This window comes from Pithys albifrons, chromosome 19, assembly GCF_047495875.1.
Source record: "Pithys albifrons albifrons isolate INPA30051 chromosome 19, PitAlb_v1, whole genome shotgun sequence".
Lineage (NCBI taxonomy): Eukaryota > Metazoa > Chordata > Aves > Passeriformes > Thamnophilidae > Pithys > Pithys albifrons.
Window position 1 is genome coordinate 8,839,745 of NC_092476.1, and position 24,222 is coordinate 8,863,966.

The 24,222-nt window shown below is 44.3% G+C and overlaps 1 protein-coding gene across 1 annotated transcript in view; it reads left to right on the forward strand.

The window, feature by feature from the left end:
• The window catches only part of TBCD (tubulin folding cofactor D), a 118,300-nt gene that overhangs the window by 45,750 nt on the left and 48,328 nt on the right, over positions 1 to 24,222 (forward strand). The window contains exons 15-18 of the mRNA XM_071573866.1: positions 6,518 to 6,674; positions 12,469 to 12,526; positions 18,558 to 18,587; positions 21,924 to 22,009. Of these exons, the coding sequence (XP_071429967.1) occupies positions 6,518 to 6,674; positions 12,469 to 12,526; positions 18,558 to 18,587; positions 21,924 to 22,009 (331 nt within the window). The remainder of the gene's footprint in view (positions 1 to 6,517; positions 6,675 to 12,468; positions 12,527 to 18,557; positions 18,588 to 21,923; positions 22,010 to 24,222) is intronic.

Consider the following 24,222-nt stretch of genomic DNA (forward strand, 5'->3'; position numbering starts at 1 on the left):
GTAAGCATGTGGTTTAAATGCTGGCTCTGTCAGTTGATGTTTTTTCTAAATTATAAAAACATGTCACTATCAAGTGTATTTTTGGTGAAAAGTTTGTAAGAGAAGTCTCTGGAGCTCTCAGAAGGTTTCAGATGGACTCAGCCAATCCCCACAGCAGATGCTACAACTTTGAAGGAATATCTGTACACATGACTGCTGTGTGTGTGATTTTAAAGTTCCCTCAGCTTCTGGTGCAAATATCTTGTTAATTTTCTATTGCTAATTTTTTCTTATTAATTTGTTTGGAGTGGATTTGTTCTGTCTCTTTGTGGCTATTGGAGCACCCAGTTGTCTGTGCTCCTGGCAGAGAAGGTTTGATCAGGTGCTATTATTGATGAGAAATTGGATTCCTGCCTGTTGTATCTGAAAGTAGAGATGGTGCTTCCTGATAGTTATATATAATTAGATATCCTTATAAAATAAAACCTAAATGAAGTTTGAAAAACTCTACAACAGTGAAAAAAAAGGACATTTTTCCTTGACCAAACTCATTGTCTCATTTATTAAAAGAAAAAATATCCCTAACAAAAGTAAAAGTGCTTTTAAAGTGCGTTCTAGGAGGAGGTTTAAGGTAGACTAAGGTTTAAATAGTCCTACAGAAATCTATTATGTAGCTTCTTAGCCTTGTTTCCATACTCTGTTTTCAAGGCTTTTCATCCTGCAGAGTAAGTGGTTTGCTGTGGGTTTGCAGCTGGCAGGGTTTGGAGGAGAGGACGATGATGCCTCGGGAAATCAGGCCCTGCCAGCCTGTTGGTCTGTGCTGGAGTGGTGATTAATTGTGAGGCTTCTGGCAAAGCTCCAGGGGCTTTTCATCATAGATACAGGAAGAAGTGAAAAAAAAAAAAGCTCTACCTGTCTTAGGTGGACTCAGAAAATCGAGAACACCCAAACCTGAAAGGCTGGTTGTGGAAGAATTCCTTCTCTAACACGCAGGTGAACTTTCAAAGTGATGCATGGTCTTGAAAAAGAGCCTTTTAAAAAGTTATACTGCCTATGTCACCATAATAGTTTTCAAATTAGCAAGGAAGCTTTATAAATAGTGCAGATTTATTTTTTTTTCACTAGCCAGCAGGTATGAGCAAGAATAAGTGCCGTGTGTGGAGCTGCAGCAGGGCAGATCCTCCCCCAGCACCACCAGGAGAGGAGGTGAACACTGAGCAGGGAATAAATGACAGGGAATTGCTTCTGGCTTTTTCACCGTGGGGTTTATCTCAGTGTTGCACAACCTTAGCCTCAAGGCTGGGCTTTCTTGGGTGATCTTTCTTTTCTGACATGCAGTGTTATGAGTTTACAGAATTTTTATACTCCTGCAGAGTAATTCATTCATTTGCTCAGTAGGATTTCTCCTCAAGCCTGTTCCTTCATGTCCTTAACCTGCAGTTTGCTGCTGGCTCAGTCAGGGCAGAGCTCTGTCAGCTGCAAAGTTGTGTGCAGGTCTCTTTTCTGGCCTTGGGTGTGAGGTGGGACAGGAGTGCCCCAAACACTTCCCACTCTGTGTTTCTGTGCTGTCCTGGGGCAGCTGCTGCCCTGAGCACAGCCAGGTGGGGGGACTTGAGGATTTCTGGCTGTTCCATGGGCTGGACTGACTGGAATGCAGGTCCATGTGCTTCCTGCTCTGGGCTCCTGCAGCCCTTTCTTCAGCAGGTGGGAAAGCAGAGCCACCATCCATTTCTTTAAATAGTGCACTGGAGAAGCACAACTGGCATCCAACAGTCTCTGGGGGACCATCCAACCTCCCCAACAGCCCCTGTCCCTCTCTGCCAGCCTGTGCATTCCACATCTCCCTCCCTGGGCAGGCAGCAGCCTCCTGTGCTGTCCCGCTGTGATTCATCACCAGAGCAGGTCTGTCCTGTGGGATGGCTCCATGGAAATCACACCACGTGAGCCCGTAATTAAAGGCTCTCTTCATTCATTACGTAGCGAGAGGCTGAGCTGAGATTGCAGGAGACAGCACAGCCCTTGGTGGGCACAGGGCAGAGGGTGCAGGGGGGTTTGAGTGGCTCAGCATCAGGGTTGGGACTGCAGCTCTTCAGCCTGAGCAGGCAGAGCCCTGGAGCTCTTCCCTGGCACCCTCCTGCTGGTCAGAGAATCTCAGAGTATTCTGAGTGGGAAGGGACCCACAAGGATCATCGAGTCCAGCTCTTAAGCCAGTGGCCCACACAGGGGATTGAACCCATGACTTTGGCATTATTACAACCAAGTTTTAACCAACTGAGCCAATCTCAGGGTCCTAAGGAGGTCACTCTGGGGGCAGGAGTGGGAGAGGAGAGGCCACCCGGGGGTGGTTTGGAGGCACTTGCCCTTCAGGGTGTGATGTCGGAGCATCTCGCAGGGACACCGAGAGCTTTTCTCCAGGCAGAGCAGCACATGCACTGTCTGATCCTCTCTGGAGGATTTATCCTCTGCAGGAAACAGCCCTGTGAGAGCAAAGCCTGGAGTCAGCACGATCAAATCAGAGGTGTTTGGCAGAGCTTATTTCTGATGCTGAGCCTAACCTGATCTTGTTGACATTTGCAGTGTGTTGGTACAGTAAATATTAGTGAAGAGCCCTAAAGAAGTTGCAACAGAGGTCAGGGAGCCAGGAAGGGGAGAGGGGTCCCAACATGGCAGTCTTTACATGGAGGAGCCAGAGTTCTGCTTTCAGCATCTGAGAACAAGGGGGCACGATGGGCTCAAGCTCTGCCAGGGGAAATTTAAGTTGGAGATGAGAAAAAAGTTCTCTCCACAGAGAGTGCTCAGGCATTGGAATGGGCTGCCCAGAGAGGGGGTGGATTCCCCATCCCTGGAGGTTTTTCAGCTGAGCTTGGCCGTGGCACTGAGTGCCATGATCTGGTAAAGGGACTGGAGTTGGCCCAAGGGTTGGACTTGATGATCTTGGAGGTCTTTTCCAGCCCAATCTTTAGATTCTGTGATTCTATAATTCTAACTGTTTCACACTCAGGGAGTGACAGACTCTACACGTGGTGTCTGCAGTTTGTTAAGCCTGAGCCTCACAAAGGGCACTTCTGCAATGAGTTTCACTGAGGAAAAATGTGAAGAATAAAATTACTCTTCTTTGTATTGAATATGTCACTCTGTTTAAGCTTCCTCATTCATTAATTGGAGTGTTTGTAGCTGCTCCCACAGTGACACTGTGCACAAGATATCCTTCAGCAACAGCAGACATCCACTTTCTGTAGTACTTTTTCCTTTATATAATTCTAAAATAGGTTTTTGCAATATATTTTTTATCAATTGAAACAGCTTCTCTGCATAAACAGTCCCAATGAAAACATAATACTTGTCTGAGAGATAACTTTGGCTTGCTCTGTTTTAAGCTACATATTTTACTTTCAAACTAAATTTAGACAATTTTTATTTAACCCCAGACTGAGTGAAAATCTGTTTTAATTAAATAAGGTTGACTTGACATTTTGCAGTTTTCTTTTAGGCCTAGGGCTGAGGAGCAGGTTTGTGTGTTTGTTTGACTGCTGTATTTGTGTGTTTTAGATGATAAACCTTGCAGTAAGTGAAAAAAAACTACAATGTGGAGTTAAAGTGCCTCAAGTCTCTGGGTGGCCACATTATAGTGGAGGTTGGCATAAAATATGGTTTTAAAGGACTAGTATAAGGCATTTTTCATTTCCATACATGTGACCTTTCAGTGTCCAACACCTTCCACGAGCTCCTTTACCAGCTATTTTAGTCTCTCATTGAAAAGCATCCTAAACCTGGGTTTAAAAATCACAATATCTGTACAGCCTGTATGAGGAGGAAACAACCACCAAAGAAAGGCCTGTTGTTTGCAATGCTTTGAAGCAGAAGCTGTTTCTTTATTTTCCCAAGGCTTGAGCAAAGCTGTGCTGCAACTGCAGTGACGCTGTTGGGCAAGGCAGGGTGGGGTGAGGCAGGTGCTTATTGATACCTCCAGGCTACAGGGAAAGGTGCCTGTGTCTTCCTGAGCCTGCACAGACCCAAACAGGTGCATTTGGTTTGACTGATCACCTGGAGAGTGCACACTTTGTCCTCTGGGTTTGATGGCAAACTTTTAAATAATTGTGGATCACTGAAAGAATTGATAACTTGTGAAGTTAAACTTATCAAGTTAGAATCTGTGTCTCTTCTTGCTGTATCTCTCAGCCTCCTAGTTTTCAATAAAAAAGGCATGTTCATACTTTCAAAAGCAAAGAGTTTTGTCTCTGCCCTACCAAACTGACACAAGTTTCTTCTGGAAGATTTTTTTTTCCCTGTAGTTCTTGTTTTTTTTTTAATTTTGATTTGTTTGGGTAAATTGATTTTAGGTATTTGATATGGTATGTGAGGAACTCTAGGGTAAGGACTGAAGTGAAACCTGGAATTTGGGGGCTTTATGACTCTTAAATACCTGCTGTTTCAAACCCACAAACATTTGTCAGGAGCAGTTTTTATATAACATTTCTTACAGTCCACGATTCACCAGTAAACATTCAACCAGTGGCAGCACAAAACTCTACCAGGTGACAACTAGCTCGGTCCTTGTTGTATTTGTATTTACTCAGCCCTTGTTTCTTTTCCTTCCCCCACCTCCCCACTGTTTTCCTCCCTTTTCCCTGTCTCCCTTTGCCCTCCAGACTTTGCAGAGGCTTTCCCAGGACCATGCTCAGTCCCAGATGCAGGAGCAGGACAGCAGAGAGGAGTGAGAGCTCTGAGCAGCAGCCCTGGAGCATCAGCCCTGACCCTGACAAAGCAGTGGCTGTTTGGTGCCATCCCTGGAACTTGGGGCATTAATGCCCTGAATTGAAAAAACATGCTTTTTTTCCCCTTTTGGACAGTCAGTACAATGTGAGGAGCTGCTGGTGGGTCTCCCTTGCCCCTCTCCTTCCCTGCACAGCAGTGGAATGTGCCCCCAGCCATCAGAAGGGGCTGGAGTGCTGGCCCTGCACTGAGGGAAATGTGCAGCAGCTTTGCAAAATTGCCTTTGGCACCTGTTGGAGTGTCCTGTAGAACCAGCAAATTCCATTTTTTTCACCAGTTGATGCAGCAATTTTCAAAACAAGCTAGGCAGCATTTTTAAAGATTTCCATTGCAGTTTCTTTAGGAACTGGGAAGTCTCCAAAAATCCATCTGTCTTGGCTGTACCATTGATCCTGAATGGGAACTGCTCTTTCTCCCATGTAGTGCTTGTGCTTCTAAAAGCTGTATCGTGTCCATCCCTCTAATTACTACTTTATTTTCTTTAGCAGTTTAAAATGAATTTCAACAGCCTTATAACATTTCTTCAGCTGTGGTGTGTATTTTTCTGCTAAAAGCAGCAGCACACAGTGATGAACTGCACACTGAAGTTTTAATTACTTTGTGATTATATCCACTCAGGGATATCCAGACACAGATTGCTAATGAAATACAGCTCAGTGATCCCATTTCTTGTCAATGGGATCACCTTGTGACAAGTATTTTTTAAGGAAGAAAGGTGCATTTGACAAATTTGATACAAGGAGGAAAGCAGAGAGAGAAGTTGTTTCTTTTTTTCTAGAGGCTGTAGTTTCTACAGGTATTATTCATTTATTAAGTTGTGCCATCTCGAGAGAATTATTCAGATTTGGTACCTGGATGTGCAGATGCCAAGTGAAGGTCCTGCATTCGTGGAGTATTTCTTGAACTCTGACAGTATGTTACTGAATGGGCTAAAAGAATTATTCTTTTGATTTTTGGAAGCTTTTTATCTGTAGAAAAGCCTTATTGACTTCTGCATGTGGTGACAGGAGAAGGGGGAGTGGGTCCAAAGTGAAAAGAGAGCAGGTTTAGGTCTGGTGTCAGGGAGAAATTCTCCCTGTGAGTGTGGGCAGGCCCTGGCACAGGTGCCCAGAGCAGCTGCCCCATCCCTGGGAGTGTCCAAGGCCAGGCTGGATGGGGCTTCCTTAATGCAGGAATGGTATCAAATGTGTCACTTGGCTTTAAGATTCTTTAAGTTAAATTGCACATTAGTCCCTTTCAGGATTGATGAATTAATGATGGACAAGCTTTATTAATTAATAGGAATTTGTCATATTAGGACTTCTAGTGTGATTAATGTTGTCTGAAAGTAGATGGATACTGATTCTTTTATGGTAGTTACAACACTGTTTCTTTAGAAATATGTTATTCTAGTGATGTTCACTGCTGCAATATTTGAAGCCCAGTTCCTTTAAAAGTGGACACCTTAAAGTTTTGCATTTTAAAATTACCTTAAACTTGTCTCACTGAATAATAAATTATATCACTATTACATCTTATGTAGACCACTTCCTTTAATCCTCCTTGAGTTGTATGTGAAGGAAATAAAAAACTAAACTGCTACTGAGAAAGAAACACAGTGTTTGAAACAAAAAACAACTGTTCTTTCTAATGAACTTTAGGATCAGTCTGTATGAAGAGCCACGTGCTTTTTGCTTGCAGAACACACAACCTGATGCTCTTACCCCTCATTTTTTTTGTTCACTGCTGTGCTGACTGTTGTGTTGTCCCCTTTTTGCCGTGCCAGTGGTTCCTGTGCTGCTGAGGGCTCTGACCTACGACGAGAAGCGCGGGGCGTGCAGCGTGGGCTCCAACGTGCGCGACGCGGCGTGTTACGTGTGCTGGGCCTTCGCCCGCGCCTACGACCCCGCCGAGCTCAGCCCCTTCATCGGCCTCATCTCCAGGTACTGGGGCAGCTTCAAACCAGCATGGGAGTGTGGAAAGCCTAAAGGAAAGAATTGAGTGTGAGTGGGATGACAATGACACCAACATGTTGAGGTATTTCCTTGGCAGTGACTCCCTGAAGGGAAGTTCTGGCCAGGTGGGGGTTGGTCTCTTCTCCCAGGCACTCAGCAACAGGACAAAGGGGCACGATGGGCTCAAGCTCTGCCAGGGGAAATTGAAGTTGGAGAGCAGAAAAAATTCTTTGCAGAGAGAGTGCTCAGGCATTGGAATGGGCTGCCCAGAGAGGGGGTGGATTCCCCATCCCTGGAGGCTTTTCAGCTGAGCTTGGCCGTGGCACTGAGTGTCATGATCTGGTAAAGGGACTGGAGTTGGACCAAGGGTTGGACTTGATGATCTCGGAGGTCTTTTCCAACCCAATCCATTCTATGATTCTATTCTATGACTCTGTGACTGCTGTGGCTGTTCCAGCTGTGACAGCTCCAGTTGTTGGGAATTGGTGGGATGGAGACAAAAAAGAGTGGACAGCCAGGGGAGGCTGAAAACTGCTCCTGAGCAGCTGTAAGGTGGTGTGGTTTGTAATATCTTCATTTTCTAACAAAGCTCTGAAGTGCTTTAGCAAGTATTAATAATGTATAAGGCTTTACTTAAAAATCTGTGTAGTTCTGGTGGCCATACCTTTTCTAGATGTAATCAGCTCCTGAAGGTAGAATTGCCACTCCAAAGAGAAATGGTGCAAAAAAAATATTCAAATAAAGGATGACACACAGTTTCACCTATTGTGTCAGCAAGCCCATAATTACACCTGGCTTTTTTTTTAAATCTAGCCTTAGGTGTGTCACTGTTTTACTTACAGGAGAGTCATACTTCTAGCCACAAGCAAATTGTTGCTACCCTTCAAAAATGCAGAACTCAGCATCTTGACACAAAGTGCATAATATCCATTGTGAGCTGAATTACACAGCAAAAACATCTGCCTGGGTCAGAATACACAGGGTTGGATTCTTAGAGAAAAAACAGTAAACACCTTCCAAAAGTGCAAGGAGTGATTGCAGCCCTGAAATGCTGGCCTTGCTTGGTGCTTGGATTGCAAAAGGTTTAGGCTGCACTCAGTGCTGAGCTGCTGGAGGCACTTGGGACCCTCCTTGGCACCAAAGTCCAGCAGAGCTGCATGAACTGGGTCCTGCCCTGCACCCCCAACAGCAGCAACAGGTTAAAGCAGAGGGGAACCTCAGGGACATTCTTTTTTTGTTCTTCTTTTCTTCTATCATCATTTAGTGCAAAGACATTGTTTTCTATGTTTTCAGCAGTCAAGGGACATAAATACTCACTTTGGGCTAGTGAAAAATCACTTTGTATATTTTTTTAGTAAAATTTCTGTCAGTGCTCTAAAAGAAATATCTGTCCCATATTCAGTGACAGCTGTTTTGTTTCTCTGTTTTCTTAGGAATGTTGTGTTAAGGGGTGAAAGTAAATTACAAGCTTGAATTGCTGTAGATCAGCCCTTCTCCTTCCTGACCTCACCACTCTTTTAGGGAAGAAAAAATAAATAAAAAAGAAAGCAGAAAGATGGAGGGCACTTAATAGAACTACATGCCCAAGAGTATTTCTGGTAGTACTTGCTTGTATTTTTACATGACAGTGTATTCTCCCTATCCATATTTCAACAAGATCCACTTGCTCCAATGTGCTTAAAGGTTTGTTAAAGTCCAGTTAAACTGGTTTCCAAACCCTCGTCTTGTCTGTTCAAACTGCAGGACCACAAAAAGAAAATCCTTGGCAATGTAGACGAACCTTCACTTCTGCAGGACAGAGTTGCTCTTTTTTGGAGATGCACCCACTGAAGTTGCTGTTCAAGCATATCTTTGTAAAAGCATCCCTTGGCTGAGCTTGGTTTCTCTCCCAGTCCCTACATGCAGCTCCTTTCTAAGCCTACCTGTGAGGAAAGTGCACCAGCATTTAATGACTTGGAAATAGGGGTAATTGGATTCCTGCCCCCTTGGGTGTGGAAGTTGCTGTCTGTGAAGTGGCAGGTGCACACTGAGGAGCTGAACTGTTTTGTTTAACAGCTAAACAAGAAATAAAAAAGGAAAACATGCTTCTGCTCTGTTATACAATTACAGTGATTAAATGGTTGCTGGCTGGCTGCAGTATTTGGAGCTCTGCAGAGTGGAGCTTCCTTTGCCTGGTGTAGGTTGTCAATCCCACACCATTCCTTGGGGAGATTGGGCTGGGAGGAGGGGGGAGCCAGGCAGGTGTGGCTCTGGATGGATAGATGATGGAGCTTTGCTCCAGGGCAGGATTGTCCTGCAGAACTGGGGAAATGTGGAGCGTTGCTGTGAGCTACGTCCTGTGCCGTGATGAAATCTGGAGAGTGGCTTTGTGCTGGGGTGTTCTTGGGGGGAGCTGTGTGCTGGATTGTGACTGCTGTTCTAAGCATTGCTCTTATTGCTCTCTTCTACATGTGGATTTGTTGTAATTTCACCTTTTTATCCCCCAAATTTGGCGTTGGAATGACCCACTGAGCAGTGCAGGAGGGTGGGTGGTCAGTGGGATGTGTGAGAGCTCGGGGTGAGCTGGGTCAGAGGGGCTGCCAGAGCAGGCAGTGTGGAAAGGAGAGTGATCACTCCATCTCTCCTTCTCCTCAGAGCTTCTTCTTGCCTAGATAAACAAGAGAAATAAATCTGAGACAGGAATTCAGTCCTGTTGCCCAGCAGGGCAGCTGGAACAGGCTCTTTTTCTTGCCCCTTGCCCTGGGTTGCTCCTGCAGTGCTGTCCCAGCTCCGTGGGATACACTGACCAGGGAAACTGCTCTGCTCTCAAAAATAAAGCTGGCAAATGGAAAATTCATTGGGCCTGCACATGTTTTCATCACCCAGCTCACTGTTTAGCACTGGCATGACTGGAGAGGGGCAGAAGGGGCTGTTTGCATAACTGCACTCAACAGACCCGAGTCTGACTCTGATCTCAGCTCCTTTCCTTAACCTGCTGGCATTGTTCAAACCCATCTTGCTTGTGTTGGTTGTTGTGCCTTTCCTTCCTTGATGTACAACAGAAGGAGAGTTTGCTGCCCTGTTACCACTTAGACTTTTCCTTTTTTAGAGCTCAGGAAGGAAATTCTGGTTCTGTGCCAAACTGGCAAGAGGTTTGAGAGTTTATTTTTCTCTTCCTGCAGCTCTGGGGTGGCACAGGGGAATTGATGGTGGCAGATTCCCAGGGGTTGGCAAAAGGATCAGCCACTTGTGACTGGTGGAGGCTGGAAGTGCCTGATGAAGGGAATTCTGATTTATTGTGTGGTACATCTGCAGAGGGTACCCTGGTGGGTCTGCTGTTCTGTGGACTGATGTGTCTCACCTGGCTCTGCTCTCTGGCTCTTCCCACCTTGTCAGGGAAGGAAATGAGACCCACATGGGCTGGGGAAGTGCCCACTGACAAACTGAGTCCTTCTGCCTTTCCTGGCAGCCTTGGGAGAGCGAGGAAGGGCTAAGGGATCATTATTAGATGACTGATAGAGTTGCAACTTCGTTTTTGAGGCCTGTTTGTGTTTGTTGTCCTCTTGAATGCTGCTGTTCATTCAGGCCCCGGGTACCTCAAGGAACCAGGGAGGGTGTTCCGTGGAGCCTGGAGGATGCAGAGCCCTGCCGTGCTGTGCTCCTCCTGGCAGCAGGCAGGTGTGGTGCACTTGGGGCAAGTCAAGACATGATCCTTTGAGCAGCTTAAAAAAGTGCCCCGCTTGGTTGACATAAACAGTTTCTTTCTGTTAGGAAATCCTGGTGCAGTATCACATAAACTCCCACGACCAGGCAGGTGGGTGAAGACACCTCAGACCTGTTTCATCCTCAGCACGTTGCCCTCTGCACTATTTCAAGGGGGAATCAGCCTGAAAGGGCTCCTTGTGGAGTTTGAGAAGTTAAAATACTTCATTAAAAGGGTGAACATAAAACAGTGACTAAAAAGCCCTATGAAAGGGGCTGTGAGAGCAATGGCAGTTCCTGGGGGTTTCTGTTTTGTTTTACCTGAGCACAGTGACCAGTTGCATCACTGAGTAACTCAGGTGGCCTCACACAGGCTCTGTGTTGCTTTGCTGGTCTGACTTACACAGCACATTCTGTCCTCAGGTAGCAGAAGGACAAGAAGAAATGGAGAAGAGCATTTTGATTATAAGCTGAGCTCTTGTTTGGCACAGTGAGGGCAGCCCTTGGGATTCTGAACTGCCTGGTGTGATGAGGGTTTTTTTGTGGGTGGGTTAGTTTTCCTTTTCAGGAAAGATCAACATTGAAATACTTCATAACTGACAAAATCCTATTTTAGCTTATAGTCCATCTAATGGGAAAGGTCAGGCAGAAATTTGCTTCTTTCTGCTTTCCAGGGGCATTTTCATGCAATTCCATACTTTTGAATGTTCTCTAATTGAAAGATTTATGGGATAGTCATATCATATAACTACTTCTTGAATGTCCTTTTAAAATAATTTCTGAGTCTCTGTGTGTGCCAGAGGATTGGCAAGCACAGTGTGAAGATGATGGGTCTGACCCAGCAGTTTTCCAGCACTGAGCCCTGTGTGCTGCTCCTGATGGAATGTTTCCTCCTGCTGCTGTTTGGATGACCTCCTCTTCCTCTTGGCTTTGTGCAGAGAGGGGAATTGCTCGTGCAAGTAGCAATGAGAAAGCATCAACTGTCTTCAGAGCAATTTATTGGGGTTTGTTTTCATTTCATTCTGCCTTTCTGTCTCTTGTTTGCCTTAATGGAGATAAACTGAAATTACAGAGGCCAAGCTGACTGTGCATTTCAGGGAATTTGAACAACACAGTATTCATCACTGTAGGGAACTGATAGCCACTACCCAGGGAAGCTTGATATTATCAGGGTAATTAATATCCTTCTGTTCAAGCAAAGCTATCTTGAATTTACTTTTCAGCCAGTATTTATTTCCGGTTTTGCCTGGAGTCAATAAATAATGTAATGAAGAGTTTTAGGGTTTGAAAGGAATAATTTTCTGCTTAAATGATTCTCCTGAAGTGATGTTTATTTGTTGCTGAAGTTAATTGAGTGCTGGAGGTGGATTTCTAAAGCTGTAGCCTGCCTGTCCTGGGATATATTCTCCCTCTTTGTGCAGCACATCTTTGAACAGCAGTTCTTTTGAGGCAGGAGAATTACCCTGTGCAGGGTCACCAGACTTCATGCATGAAGAAATCATCTTGTATAATCATCCTTCTGTACCTACAGGTCACCCTTTAAAAAAACAGCTTTGCAGTTTATCTTGCAGGCCACTTTTTAGCGGGATTTGCATATTGTTGTCTGATTTTGGTTCCTTACAGGATGTGACTGTTCTTGTGGGGAAAGCTGCAGGTTTCGTTGCTTCACTTTGCCTTGTGCTTAAGCCTTACACAAGATGTGCTGTATATCTGGCTATTGAGAAACTGTATTTCCAAGTTTTCATTTGAAATTGCACTGTCTGAGCCTCACATGAGAGATGATCATTATGTCCAAGTTTTAAACTCCTGCTGTGTTTAAACCAGAAAACCTCTCTGTGCAGTTAAACATATTTACACATTCCCTGATCCACTGGGATGGCCACTGTCCATCTGTGCTGTGGAAAGTCCACAGCAAACCAGAGAAACAAGGAAGTGTGAGGTTATTTCAACTCACATTGGAGTTTAGCCTTGTATTTCTAAATAATAAGCTCCTTAGAGGACGTGCTGCCTGTTCTGCTTGGAAGGCTGAATGTTGAAATGATGGCATTGCACATTTCTGCTCCTGGATCTGCCACTAATGCTCAGTGTTTTGTTTCCTCAGTGCACTGGTTATTGCTGCAGTGTTTGACCGTGATGTGAATTGCAGAAGAGCTGCTTCTGTAAGTTACCCCATCTGAGCTTACATGACTCTCCTGTGTTTTATTTTCATTTAATTTAATAATTTGTAGACTTTACTGTGTAGAACTACAGCAGAGGAGTCATCAGCAAAAAAAGTCCTTTTTGAAATCCTTAGAAGTCTTGTGTGAATTTGGATTTTAAATTGAATAACCCACAGATGAACATCTTAATTTTTGGCCACAGTTAACAATCTGCTGTATTGTGGTCATGGTGGTGAAGATAAAGTATCTAAGAAAGGGCTATTTAGCATTTTCTAGTCCCAGTATCACAGCCAGAAGGGTCCTACATAACACACAGACAGTGACTCTATTGCAGGTCACCAAACTGGTGAATTTTGTGAGGTTGCACCTTTCTGGTTGTGCATCAGCTGTTACTCCTTAATGGTAATTTCTAGAATAATGTCTCTCCTTCAAACGTATTTTCACTTACTGTCTAAATGTCTTCCCACAGGACTGGGAGTCTTTAAAAGAGTGATAAGTCCATTAGGCAGATTTGTAAGTCCATTAGGCAGATTTGTTATGTAGTTAATGAGGCTGACACCAAATTATATTCTGAAGAAACTTTCTGCAGAAAATATTTGTGCTGTTGAGAACTGAGAATGTAAAGAGAAGGGACTTTATGGGTAATTATAGAATTCTAAGTTATAGGAAATGAAGAGAAAGAATTCTGTGGGGATTTAAGTCCATGGGTTGTACATATTGAACTTGCTTTAAAAGAAAAAAAACAAGAAGTTTGAGTTGTCCATTTCAACACATAAACCAAATTATCTTATGCAAATGTCAAAACCCCACCCTGTAACTGTGTGAGCTCAAACCAGCCCCAAACAGTGTCTGCCAAAGCACCCGACAGTAAATGTCACTGTGAATGTGGTAAAAACTCAGACATGACCAGGTCTGTCTGATTTTCTGACTGTGATTTTGAAAGCTGATGTGTTTCTAACCCAAGGAGGGTTTCTCAGGGATACCTGGAGAGCATCCCTGTTTTTCCTGGCCACACCTCTGCCAGAGAGGAGAAGCTGCTGAATGAAGCTGCAGAGTAATTGCTGGGGAAGTGAGTCAGGGGTTGTGCAAGCCCAGCACAGCTCAGGGGGCTGGAGGCTCTGCCACCACAGCCAGCCAAGGGTGCTGAGCACTGATGGAATAGAGTTTCACACACTACAAATAATGAGTGTCACCAGTGCTGCTTCCCCCAAACTGTGGCTCCGAAATTTTGGAAACTGTAGAATCTGCTGTTCTTGGCTAATAAAAGGCACTTTATTCAAATTAACTCCTTAGAGGAATTTGCTTTCCGCGGGGCTGCACAAAACATTGGGGCTGAGGCAGCTGGGGTTGTTCAGCCTGGAGAAGAGGAGGCTCAGAGGTGACCTCAGCACTGTCTGGAACTGCCTGAAGGGAAGTTCTGGCCAGGTGGGAGTTGGTCTCTTCTCCCAGGCACTCAGCAATAGGACAAGGGGGCACGATGGGCTCAAGCTCTGCCAGGGGAAATTGAAGTTGGAGATCAGAAAAAAATCCTTTGCAGAGAGAGTGCTCAGGGATTGGAATGGGCTGCCCAGAGAGGGGGTGGATTCCCCATCCCTGGAGGTTTTTCAACTGAGCTTGGCCGTGGCACTGAGTGCCATGATCTGGTAAAGGGACTGGATTTGGACCAAGGGTTGGACTTGATGATCTTGGAGGTCTTTTCCAACCCAATTGATTCTATGAGTCTATGATTAAGGATCATAGATGGTGGAAAGTGAATTATTTATTTGTTCTCCCTACATTATCCTTGGAATCAGTGGTCACACAGAGGAGAAATCTTCATGATGCAATTGTCACCTCAAGTGTCCTGTTCATCTTCAGCAGCTTGAGCTGATTGTCTGTGTGAGCTCCAGGATGCTTTTACACTTAAATCAGTAGTTTGACCATGAACTGTGGTGCTGAGCCAGCCACATTCACTAATTCTGTGAGCTCAGTGTGGGCTTTGTTCCTGTGTTTCTAACGAGTATAAAGCTCAGCACGTTCTCTCTTCACCTTCCTCTTCTGCTCTAGCCCAAGTACGTTCTAATCTGGAGCTGCTCAAAATTTGGAATTGCTGTTTGATGGATAGTTATGAAAGTACCAACACCTTTTCTCTTATTTTAGAAAGGCAAAGCTACATTTTGTGTTTACCAGGCATTGCTGCCACAATTTGGAAGAAAAATACCTGCGAGTCCTGAATATTTCCAGTCGTTCCTGCAGTTAAACATGTATTTAAATGAACAACATGTTTTACCAGATTTTCCATCTATTACAATATGGAATATATTATAATGCAGAGCACCAATAGACATTTTGAACCCTGAGGTTAAAGAGAATAGAGCAAGACTGTGCTTTTGAAGCTCCACGAGCATTCTGGGCTGCCTTGTGCAACTCTGTCATGAATAATCAGTGTGAGGAATAATCAGATGAATAAGTGATGTTGCATTGCACTCCATTCAGCTCTGCCACCTCACACAGAGGAGGTTTTGTTTCCTCTGGGTTGGCTGGTAGTTTTTAAACTATGTGTTTTTACACTAAATATATTTAGGGAATAAAGTTGTAGTATTTTCTCAGTGAGAAGGCAAAGTGTTGAGGTTACCAGGCTAAGTCACCATTCTGATCTCATGGAGTCTTTACATTAATATCTTGATATCCAGTTTTTCCATCTCCAGAAGGGGATTGTATAAAAAATGAGAAGTTATTCTTACAAAATAGTTGAAGTATTTGACATCTTTTAGGAATTTGAAGTTGTATGAAAGTGTGACTGAACTAGTAACAGTTTCAGTTACTGAAAATCTCCAGAGTATTACAAAAAAACCTTTGTGAAACAATAAAAAGTGCTGGAGGAATAAGGAGGGAATTCTGTGAACATGAAATGAGCTCTAGAATGTTCCCTTTTCACTTGGATGACCAATACGTTTCATTATTTCCATATTTCTGTTTTCCTTTAATAGAACCATATTGTGAGGCTGGTTTTTCTTCTCACTTTCTGTTCAACAATCTCCTTCAGACCCAAGAATAAAAGGTGCCCTGTCACTTTTTTGCTGGTAAATTTGGGATTAGATGCTGCTCTCCTGGGACAGTGAAGTGTTCAAATTGTCCCAGCTGGAACATGCCTGGTCTCCAAAGCTGCCTCAAATCCTTGGAGGAGTTTTCCAAACAGAACTTTAAACACTCTGGAGTTCTGGTTTGACATCCTTTGAGGGCTTTTTCTTAGTTTTTAGTGTAAATTTCCTCATAATTGGCTGAAAATTGATTTGCACAAGAGGCACCTTTTAACTTTTTTATTCTTTTAAACATCCAACACCAAAGCTGAAGCTCAGAGAGGTCCTGGTGAACAAGTGAAACAAGTTACTGAAATCCTTATTCTGCAGCTGGACAACTTTCAAGCTACTGAACTGTGTGCACAGGAATTTCCTCATTACTCTGTTTCTCTTCATACTTTGCTGAATCACAAATTTATGACAAATGTGAGAATCCATCACAAACTGATTATTTTTCTCCAAGGCTGTGCAATTGAAATCACTGACAAATATATTTTTAATAAGAAAACACTAATATCCATCTTTCTAAGCAGTGGGTAAAGCTGTATCTTTTTTGCAGTTAAACTAATCAAGTGTAAATTAACTCAAAAATTAGATGTTGGAATACATTAGATGAGAACTAAGTATTTTTCCCGTGCTGCTGGACCACTACTGAGATTTTCATGATTGTTTTTCTCAGTTAAAAAAAGGAGTGGAATTTTAAAATTCCTGCATTAATAAGCAAACTGTGGGAAATCTTTCTGTACAATGGCTGGTTTGCTGCAACATTTTCTATAGGCCCCTGTGCAATTTTTCCCAGTCATTTTGCCCCAATATATTTCAGTCCCAGGGCTCTGGATTTACTGTAAGTGGAATAAAACTTCCAGTGGTTTGCAATCAGATTTATGTTGCTTTAGGAGCAAGACAATGATTTTTGTGTCATTTTATATCATTTAGACACTTGTCAGAGCAGCACATTTTTAAAAGGGATTGTTAATGCAGTGATTGAACTGTGAAATCCTTTGGATATGCTGGAGAGTGTCACACTCACTGAGACATCCCTGTGCTGAGTAAAAGGCTCTCAATAGCATAAAACAGAGCATAAAACAGAACATATTTCATGAATAATATATCGAGGGTCTCAACAGCAGAAAACAACATAAAATACAGCCTATACTCTCAATAACATATTGAGGGTCCTAAAAGCTGACAGGACCTAAAGCTGATATGGAAGCAGGAAGAGATAAATCCTGCAGAGTGCCATGGAATGATGTCCTGGCAGATCCTGGGACAGCTGGGAGTGTGTTTTGGGAGCGAGGACAGGAGGGAAAATACCCCTGCCAGTGTGGGTGAGCCACATCAGCAGCAAAGAGCAGAGCAGGGCACCTCTGGATGTGCTGCCCAAGGCCATCCAAAGCCACAGAGCCCCAAGGGCAGTGCTGGGTGGGCTCCCCAACCTGTGCTGCCTGTCCTGAGCTGGAGGTGCCCCAGCAGGAGCAGCAGGAGCCCAGGAGCTGCAGAGGCTGTGGCCACAACCTCCTCCTGCTCCTGCCTGGCTCCACCTGCACCAGGTGCCCTGGGGAGCACAGCCTGACCCTGCTGTCTCCACAGGTGCATCAACAGTTCAGGAAAGAGATTGAGGGGCTGGAGCAGGGCCAGAGAAGAGCAACGAGGCTGGAGAAGGGACTGGAGCACAAGTGCTGTGGGGAGAGGCTGAGGGAGCTGGGGGTGTTTAGCCTGGAAAAGAGGAGGCTCAGAGGTGACCTCAGCACTGTCTGGAACTCCCTGAAGGGAAGTTCTGGCCAGGTGGGGGTTGGTCTCTTCTCCCAGGCACTCAGCAATAGGACAAGGGGGCACGATGGGCTCAAGCTCTGCCAGGGGAAATTGAAGGTGGAGATCAGAAAGAAATTCTTTCTAGAGAGAGTGCTCAGGGATTGGAATGGGCTGCCCAGAGAGGGGGTGGATTCCCCATCCCTGGAGGTTTTTCAGCTGAGCTTGGCCGTGGCACTGAGTGCCATGATCTGGTAAAGGGACTGGGGTTGGACCAAGGCTTGGACTTGATGGTCTCGGAGGTCTTTTCCAACCCAATCCATTCTATGATTCTGTGAACACAGGGCTGCTCTGTTTGTGGAGGAAATACAGGAGCTCTGCCTGTCCAAATGCTTGTGGTGTTTCAGTGGAGACTGAGGCTTCCATCCCTGTGTTAGATACCCATGAGCAGGTGCTGTCCATCACTGCAGTGCAGAGAGTGATAGTCCCCAGAGAAGTGTCCACATAATGATCTCCCCTCTCTGAAAAGACTGAAAATTTACAGAAGTTTTTACTAGTGCTTAGAGCTGTACAGCCTTTTAAGGAGTGCAAAATGATTGGTGTTTTTTTGAGAGAGGGAGAACATTCAAGTAGAGAGCTTAGTAGGTTTTATTCTGTGTACTGTACAAGCAGACAGATTAACTTGATGGTTGTTTTCATTGTGTTTTGCAAGAATTTGAGTTTATTTAGTGCAAAACACAAGAAGAATGCATGAATTTTGTCTTCACTTCAGTGTTTCAGTGTGCTTTCAGACATGTACCATGAAGGTAAGTGTTGCAGTCTCAGTATTTTTTGCCTCAAATTTTCATTGACAAATCGAACTTTGCCCACTCTCAGCAAGTGATGTTGAAGTCAGACAAGAGTGAGTTGTCTCAATTTCTGTTGTCTACAGGCACTGACTTTCAGTCCCAGGGTGAAGCCTTGTGTCACTGCTCCAAAGCACTTGTGTGGGTGTGGCTGCTTTAATAAACCTGCATTCTTGAACACTCAGCTTTGGGAGCACCAGAAGGAGGAGATGCAGAAACAAGAAAGCCCCGAGGGCTTGTTCTACTGACAGAGTTTACTTTATTTAAAACAGAAAAGCCATGGGTCATTTATATTGTTGTGTGTTTTGAATTCATCATCTGGTGTTTATCAGAAAGCAAACCTGACTCGTTTTGGTGTGTTTGTTCTCTGCTCCTTAGGCTGCCTTCCAGGAGAATGTTGGGAGACAGGTACGGTCACTTCCCTGCATCTTCCTTCACTGGTGCCTCGGAGCTCCCTGTGAACGTGGAGTACCTGAAATCACAATTACACACTGTGGCCTTGGAAAAACTGAGTAAAACAATCTCCAAAATAATGGTTTTCTTTAGGAGCAGCAAGTTCTGGAGGAATATTTTTTGAGATGTGTGTTTCAATTTAGTATTCCAATTTTGGAAGCAAATGAGTTTTTTGGGAATTTTCAGTCCTGAAAAGCAGTATCAGCATTAGTGACAGCCATGGCACACCCTGCAAAGTGCAGTGCACATGAAGCAGGAAAAGTGCAGGGTTTGGTTTTGTTGACTTTCTATTTTTCAATAGAAATAGAGCAACTGAGATCAGCTCAGTTGGTTAAAATTTGGTTGTAATAATGCCAAGGTCATGGGTTCAATCCCCTGTGTGGGCCATTGACTTAAGAGTTGGACTCAGTGATCCTTGTGGGTCCCTTCCAACTCAGAATAGTCTGGAAAATATCTGTGCAAACTGAACTGAGCTGTGGTTGGTGGCACCAGAGTGAACCAGGCTCAAGAGCCTTCAACTCAGTTTTTGGGTTTGCCTCTTGTACCACACAGATAATTTGAGAAATCTGGTACTTCTGGGGGGTACTCAAATGCTTTGAAAAAAGGTGTTGTGGTAGGTTCCTGTGTAACTGAGCAACATTTAAATAGTTAAAATGCTTAGACAGCTTTGATTTGCAGCCTTGGAGGAGAAACAAGGAGGGTAGAGATCTGCATTTCCTGTTTTCTCATCAGGAATCAATAAAGCTGAACATAGAGAGAAAACAAAGGGGAAAATGGTTCAGTCAGTGACACAGCAGGCCATGGAAGCAACTTTGTTATCAATAAGCTGCTCATTAAGAGATCTTTGTTAAAATGCTGTGCAGCTTTCCCTGACACCATTGCTGAAGATCTCTGTGTTAGGAGGTACAGCATTATTCCTTTAGAGCTGTGGGTACCAAGCAATCTGTTCATATCCAGGTAGACAGCAGGAGGTAACAGCAGGGAGACCATGCAGGGAGACCCTGGAAGCGGGTGGGGAGTTTTGGTGACCTGCCCCAGGTAGGTCTGTGATAAGCAGGAGCCAGAGTGACTCTTTGCTAGGTCTGTGGTCCCTGCCCTGGAGAGCTTGGGCATCACCAAGCAGCTCTACCTGGTTCCACCCCGTGAGGTGCTGAGGAAAGAAAATAACACCTTAACCTGCCTGGAGCTCCAGGTGAGGGAGGGCTCCAACCTGCTGCAGGTTTAGAAGTGCTTCCATGCAGCAAAAATTTTGTGGAGTGTTTTATTTCTTAATTAAAGGAGTGCAGTCCACATTAGTTTGGAGCCAGAAATGTTCCTCATGGATTCTGCTCTGACCCACAATTCAAATGTGTTGGTAGAACACACAATTTTAGCTTCTAAATTGGTACATTTGCAGTAGAACAGTGAGTTTTCCTGGCATAAAAGACACTGTCAGTCTCTAGCTGGGTCCTGCAGAAGTTTTACTTCCTGGACCATTCCTTGGTGCCTTGGAAAATGGTTTCTCAATGAGCAGATCCCCCTCTGGAGTTCTCTCCCCAGATGGAATGTGTTGAGACACCTTTTCTCTGAACTGGAAGGAGCTAAAACATTCTCCACCTTAGGTAACAATGCTGATTGTAAACAGGTGGAGAAAAAGGCTGCCCTCACTTACTCCCTGTTTCCTGCTTCTTCACCCCTGTGATTCCACATGTCCCAAATCTAGAGCTTGTTTATGGCCACAGAGAAGCCACTGTAACTTACACTGTGTGTAAATGGAAGCTTTGAGGAATTTGGAGGATTTTTTAAAGCATGAATTGTAAGAAATGCACCTACTTCTAATACTGCCAACGTTTATATTGGAGAAGTTTTCAGTGTTCTGCCAGAACAGAAGCTGTGGCTGTTCTTGTGGAGCTCTCCCACTGCCCATGGCTCTGTGCTCCTGAGCTGGGGTCAGCAATGCTGCTGTGGCACCAGCAGGCACGGTGGCACCCTGGCACTGGGGAGATGGCACTGAACTGCCACACTCACAGCTGAGGTCCAGCTGGCAGCTACAACTGGAATTATTTGGCTGTGATTTCCCTTGTGTAGTGTGCATCCTTATATATTCCATGGCATGCCTTGCTGTTTGGCCTTAAATCATAATGAGGTGTTTCTCCTGTACCTTTTTGCCCCTAATCACTGTTTGATGAGGCTTTGGGACAGACATTTCACCTTCAAGTTGCCCAGGCTTGCAGGTCGTCCTTTGGATAAGCCATAAATACCCTGTTTGTCCTTGGTTCAGTCAGATTCCAGGCCTATTTTTGTTGAGATCACTGGCATTGTGCTCCCAGCCCTGCACAGCCCCTGGCAGCTCCTGCTGGCAGGAGAAGCTGCTCCAGTGGGTCAGGCTCAGATGGAGAGATACTTCCCACTGTTTTTGCATGGCTGTATCCTAATGTGGAAGGGATGAGTGAGCTGTAAACAAACAGAGCTGCAGCACATCCCAAACCTGTCCTTCCACAGAGCCTCATTCCTTCCCTGCCCTCGCAGTGTCCCTCCTGGAAGGGGGCCGTGTCTGTCAGTTGGCTCTTCCCATTTTCCATCATTATGGCTCGTGGGTGCTAGGCTGGCTCTGCCATTCCCTTGTGGAATGCTCTGTTAGACCAAGCAAGCTCCGAATGGCTGAATTGTGTTGCTTAAATAAAAAAAAAAAATCTAATTTCTAAGTGGCAATCTCATATTTAGAAAGATAATTTATCTTTTAGAAGCAGGCTGGTTTGGGCAGTGATGGCAGAAGTGGGATCCTTCTGTAGGATTCAGTGTTTCAGGCTTTGCTGGGAAAAAGTTCTAAAAACAAACCCACCCCAATTTTTTAGTTCATTAATGAGTCATAAAATATAAGTATTTTTCAAGGGATGCATTTCTTGGTGCCTAAATCTCTTAATTTTGTACTTCATAAATCTCGCAGTAAGTCTTTGTGCCTTCTCATAAACATGTTTATGTTTTTCCAACCCTCCTTCAGAGGAATCTCTCTCTGGTGCACCCATAGTCATGTATTCACCCTGTACATATTTGGGTATGACTGGGAGGTGTGAAGGAGCCCTTGCATAGGTTACTGTCTGCAGCCTTTTACTTGGGCTGTTTATCACTGACTCACAGGCCAAGTGAGGTATTCTGCTGTTTATACATTCAATATCCTTTATGTCTTTACTACAAGTGATTTTACTAGAAATTAAATTGTATTTTTTCAGTGCTTGGGAGGGTCCAGGAAATTTGTTTTTAATAGTGTTGCCTCTCTGGAAAGTATTTTACACTTGAATATTTTGTTTGTAGGGCACTTTTCCCCATGGCATCGACATTCTCACTGCAGCTGATTATTTTGCTGTTGGTAACAGAGTGAACTGTTACCTGAGTATAAGGTGAGTTTCCAAGCATTGGTTTTCCTAAATGTGAGGGACCTCTTGTACATAATGAAATATGGAGTTGGACCAAGGGTTGGGCTTGATGATCTTGGAGGTCCTTTCCAACCCAATCAATTCTATGATTCTGTGATTTCTCTGATTGTTTTACCTTATTGATCATTGTTTAATGCTGACAGTTTTGAGTAAATCAAGATTGGATTTTTATTTGTGCATCAAAATGATTGTCCTGTGCAAGGCATAGTGAAAATGGGGCCATGGTTTCCTTGACTACCAAGAGGAAGCAGCCACAGTGTCACAAAACTGTCCAAGCTGGTCAAGGGTGGGAAGGATAAGGGGGCTTGAAGAGTTATGGTCAAAGGAGAGGCTGTTCCAGTGGCAGATACTCTGACATGGGTGCAAAACTCAAGTAATGCCCATTTTAAAGGTAGTTTGCACAAGTTGTTGAGTTTGTGGTGTGTGCACAGACCTTTAACTTGAATGCTGGTGTTTCTCATGGGGAGCTCAGTGGAGATCAACAAACCAAACTGATCTCTGCAGTGCAGAGTGACTGGGAAGCAGCAGCCTGGGGTGTTGTGACCCAGGGGCTGTGTCACAGCCAGCCCTGGGGTGGTGAGTGCAGTGCTGAAGGCAGAGCACTCTGAGCCCCCCTGGGAGCTCTGCAGGGCCAGGATGAACAGAGCACTGCCCCTCTTTGGGTGCTGATGACAGAGGCCAAGGGCTGGTTCCAGCCTGAGCTGTTCCAGACAGTCTGGCCTGGAGTCCAGCCTTGTCCAGCCCAGCACCCACGGGGGGTGATTCACACCCTCTGAGACAGGTCAGGGAAATCAGCCCCTGGAACTGCTCAGGAGCCAAACAGGGCAGAGAGGCTGGAGCAGAAGGTACCCTTGGGGAGCAGAAACAGCAGCCAGGGACATGGTGTTCAACCTCCACTGACGATTTGGGGATTTCCTATGAGGAGTTTTTTAAGATAATTTGCCCTGGAACACTCTATCTTCTCCTGCACTGTTGATTTTATTCATCTGCCACCTCCACATTGTCCCTTCTGTGCACATTCCTTCACCTGTCACCAACTGGCAGCCCTTGTTGGGTCCCACCCTCCTCCCACACCTTCCCAGAGCTCCTGCCCACAGAGCTGGGATGGGAAATGCAGGGGCTTGGGCTGCACATGCTCGGGATCCACATGGAATCCAGGGGGGGTTTGTAGCTCTGCCCTTTCGTATTAGAATAAAACTGAAAACATTCCAAATTGACAAAGCAGTTTTTATCTTCTCTCTTTTATAGTTTTGGCTTGGAGAGTGATTGTTCTCCTGACTTTTTGGGAGCTGAATTGTTAATTTTTAATTTTTTTTTCCCCAGTGTTCCTTTATTACTCCTTTCATTGTAGTTTTTGTAGGAGTGCTGCTTATCTAAGTGAAAATATTTCTGTTGTTATTTCTTTCTTTAAACTGGTCAACAGGAGGAAGAAATTTGTAAATCCTTTATAAATAACTTCGTGCACTTACAAGTGTGATTCCCTAGAACCATGTCCAGTGTGATCAGTCAAGCTCTTCATTGTAAAGTATTTGCCATCTCATTCATTGTATTACCTTTAAAAACCTTCTCCACTCTGCTCCTTAAGCAGGCTGTCATTATTTGCATCAATACATAATTATTGTGTTATTTTTCCCTGAGTAACATCAGAGAAAAAATTAGTAAATTTGGGCTTACAAGGTTACTTTGAGAAATAAAAGCTTCAAAAAAAATATTCAGAGTATCAATTTCTACAAGTGAATGTGGTTAATAAATGGTATATTTCTGTGGAGAGACAATATGATGTATATTTACAAATATTTATGAGTGTGTGTATAAATATTTATTTATAGCATTTCATATCTAAATATTTTAATGCAAGTTTTTCACACTGGGTGCTGTTTTTGCTGATGTTCTTTGGGGGATTCAGCTCAAATATCAGGATATATTTCTGAGGATGGAAGGTAGAGGAAACCTGTGTTGTATGAACTGGCAGTAAAGAGATGATGTGATTCCAGGAGTTCTGAGCTTGGAGGAGGGAGCCTCTTAATGGAAGGCGAGTGGGGTACAAAAACCTGACCAGCAATATCATCAGGAAGGCCAGACCTGTACCCAAGGCTTCCTGCTTTAGATACTCAGTGAGGTACCAAAGATGAGGACTGTAGTCAAAGATTGTTGTAAACTAGAACTGAAATGGGATT